This window comes from Octopus bimaculoides, chromosome 3, assembly GCF_001194135.2.
Source record: "Octopus bimaculoides isolate UCB-OBI-ISO-001 chromosome 3, ASM119413v2, whole genome shotgun sequence".
In the NCBI taxonomy this organism is placed as follows: Eukaryota; Metazoa; Mollusca; class Cephalopoda; order Octopoda; family Octopodidae; genus Octopus; species Octopus bimaculoides.
In genome coordinates this window covers 20,641,772-20,645,008 of record NC_068983.1, presented here as the reverse complement: position 1 = coordinate 20,645,008, position 3,237 = coordinate 20,641,772, and the positions used below count along the sequence as shown (strand labels likewise).

General features: G+C 30.1%; 1 protein-coding gene across 6 annotated transcripts in view; it reads right to left on the bottom strand.

Moving 5' to 3' along the window:
- Positions 1 to 3,237, bottom strand: part of LOC106884261 (inactive histone-lysine N-methyltransferase 2E) — a 514,331-nt gene that overhangs the window by 220,645 nt on the left and 290,449 nt on the right. For all 6 annotated transcript variants that reach the window (XM_052966073.1, XM_052966075.1, XM_052966074.1 and 3 more), the window contains exon 3: positions 1,861 to 2,226. In XM_052966073.1, the coding sequence (XP_052822033.1) occupies positions 1,861 to 2,162 (302 nt within the window). In that variant the 5' untranslated portion in view covers positions 2,163 to 2,226. The remainder of the gene's footprint in view (positions 1 to 1,860; positions 2,227 to 3,237) is intronic.

Below are 3,237 nucleotides of genomic sequence, written 5' to 3'. Positions count from 1 at the left end.
ATACTGAAAGAACATTGTGTACTATTATACTCTTCTGAAACATATAAGTAGAGGAAAGAAGAAAATGTGAATAATTGAAATGCAATTGAAATTAATTAGTTAACATCATGAAACGGAATTGGAAATAAAATGATACGTGTATGCGATTGATAATAATTTGTCTGAAATTTCATAACTCTTTACTTTCTTTTATTATTATTATTATTGTTCAGTAGTTTTATTTTTATAACGTGCTTTCACTTCACTACCGAGCGCAGCTCTGTGCGCCTTGGGTATATTATTATTATTATTATTATTATTATTATTATTATTATTATTATTATTATCATTATTATCATTATACATATATAACAATAATAAAAATAATAGTAATATAAAACTAATTGGTAATATATTTAGTAATGTTTACAAGACTTCATTGAGCTGCATTATTAAATATAATCTGAAATCCTTGTATATTTATATATTAATTATTCATAGGAATTCATTCTAACTTGTATGCGTCATAAAGATCCTAATACCATTATTTCACTCATAATACGTTGCTACGGGATTCGAGATTGGCCTGGTCATTAATTCGTAATTCCGTTGTGTGTAACAATATCATACTTAAGGAACTTGTGAAAGCATAGTTTCATAAAAACTCCAGTTAGAATTATAAAATACCTGAATATACAAAATATTTGAAATGAAAATTTAAATGTAGATGTTCAAATTCGAAAATATAGAAACAAATTAATCTTTAAAACAAAACATTGTAGATACTTGTGATATATATAATTTGGTAAAAAGATCCTTGAGAAGTAATCGATGAATATGAAATCTTATCCCATGCAGAACATCGTGTGGTTTCAATACGTTTTTAAGCAATTGACTCACTGCTATGAAAGTCTTTTGATAGTATGTCTCATGATGTCATATTATCTTCCTTTAAATGTGAGTATGTTTATAAGGTTATGTCCGTTAACAATATGACTTAAACATGATATGAATAACAAATAACTGAATTTGATTTATGTAATACAAGTTCATAATATAACTGAATTATAAATCAAATTTCAAAAACTGAAATATTACATAAAGTGCACATATGTCGGTTACTTGGTATTATCAATGTAATTATAACTGTATTATTCACAAGATTACAAACTATCAACCGAGCGTCAAATATCAATAAATTTCAATGTCTGAATTTCTGTCGCTTGTACAATAAAACATTATAAATTAGTGTTTCCAACAGCGGTCCACTACATATTTGTGTTCTTTTGCAAGCACGGTTCGGTTTCATGCAAGGGGGAATTACACGCAGAACAAAACACAATAAAGTACATAATATATAATTCAATTATTACATATATAATACATATCTAATGCAAAACTACCCTTCAGACTGCGATAGTAAATACAACAGAAATAAAATTTTAACATTTATTTTTTGTGTGTGAAGGATCAATGGGCCGGTCGTTGTGGTCTCCTGGGCAACTGTTGCTACGTGGCATTCTACGAAATGGTAAACTAAACTGTTACTTTTCTTTGAATATTCTTAGTCTGGTTTTCGTCAGTGGTAATTTGTATAGAGTGATTGATTTTGTGTAAGTTTACAACCAAATAAAAAACACACATATGTCATTACTATCACTAGAGCGTTGACAAAGTGAGTACAATTCTTAGACTTATCATAGATTTCATTACATGACAAAAGATAAATTTTGACAGTGCGATGTTTTATTATTTGAAAATGATAAAGTGTGATAGATTTCGTGCCATTAATCTAATTAGATTCACTGAAAAAAATGACAACTATCTGAAAAATCAAAGAAAGTAATAATAATAATAAAAAAATGAATAATTATGGCTTACTTGCAGACGAGATACGAAGCTCCAACCACAGCAACGACGATAACAACGACAAAACCGATAATGAGTCGGCATTCCTGATTACATGCTTCCAAAGCGTTTGTGGCACCTGCCATGTGAATATCGTTGCATTCCTGCACATCGTTGACAATGATATCACATCTCTTGGCCACTGCATGTTGTATTTCGCAGCCGGTATGCACACCCAGGCAGCGAGTCCAGTTAACTTGGAAGAAAAGGTCCTTATTCCAGGGTGGAGGGCAGGGAAAGGTTTGCCAAAACTGCAAGTCATCTCGGAAACCCATCAAGGACAGTTTCCGGCAGCATTTAGTCGGTGAAGATTACAGCAAGTTGTATTACTGGTTAAAACTGAAAAGAATAATGAAAATATAATTAAATATATAAATAATTTAAATGATTTGATCATTTAAAAGTAAAAATTAAAACAAAACTGTGTTGTTTCCATAACAAATTAAGTAGAAAATGAAGAAAAATATTTGTATTACATTGATACTCGTGATGAGCACAGCGTAGCATGCAGCAATATCCTAGTGAAGTGAGTCCGTGATGCGGATTTGCTTCTTAGTGGGAGCCAATTCATGGTAGTTATGCTGATTATTACATTATGGAAACAAAAATGCATGTATTTCACACTTCCAAGTACACACCTACGAATTCTTGACCTTGTGCATAATGCAAAATATCATTATTGATCAACATGATAGAATTCATGATAATGATGATAATGATGACAACAATATTTTTTTTTTCCTAACGGTGGAGTTATGGGTGCTGTGATGACGGAAACATCAACAATAACATAGCGTTACTTGTGTAATTAAAGTCTTGTCATGTTATTTTTTAAGTTGATTGAAAACTAACAAGACAAAAAAAAAATAATAATAATAACGCCGAATCGATTAATAATTCAAGACAGCAACACTAACAACTCAACCAACGCTAAAAGACAGTGATAATGAAAACAATATTTCGTCTACAGGCAAGCAATTCAACTAAGCTATGCAATTGCTACTTTCACGAAGGTTGAATAACAAGTAAATGAATAAATAAACAAATAAATAAATAAAGACCAACAAAATAGCATATAGTAGTAATTATATGATTTGGTAGCAAAGAACTTGTCACGAATCAGGAATTTTATAAATGTTTTTATTCTGTATATCATTTCGACACTATTAAATATTAGATGATGCTGGATACAGTTTATCAAGTGAGAAACGTGCCAAAATTAAAGGCTTGAAAGTATAGAGGTCTGTGTATAAACTTAACCATATAAGCAAGTACATCTATACATTTACATGTGATGAAAAGTACGTTCAGTTTTCTCTGAGGCAGAATGGAAATATATATATATATATA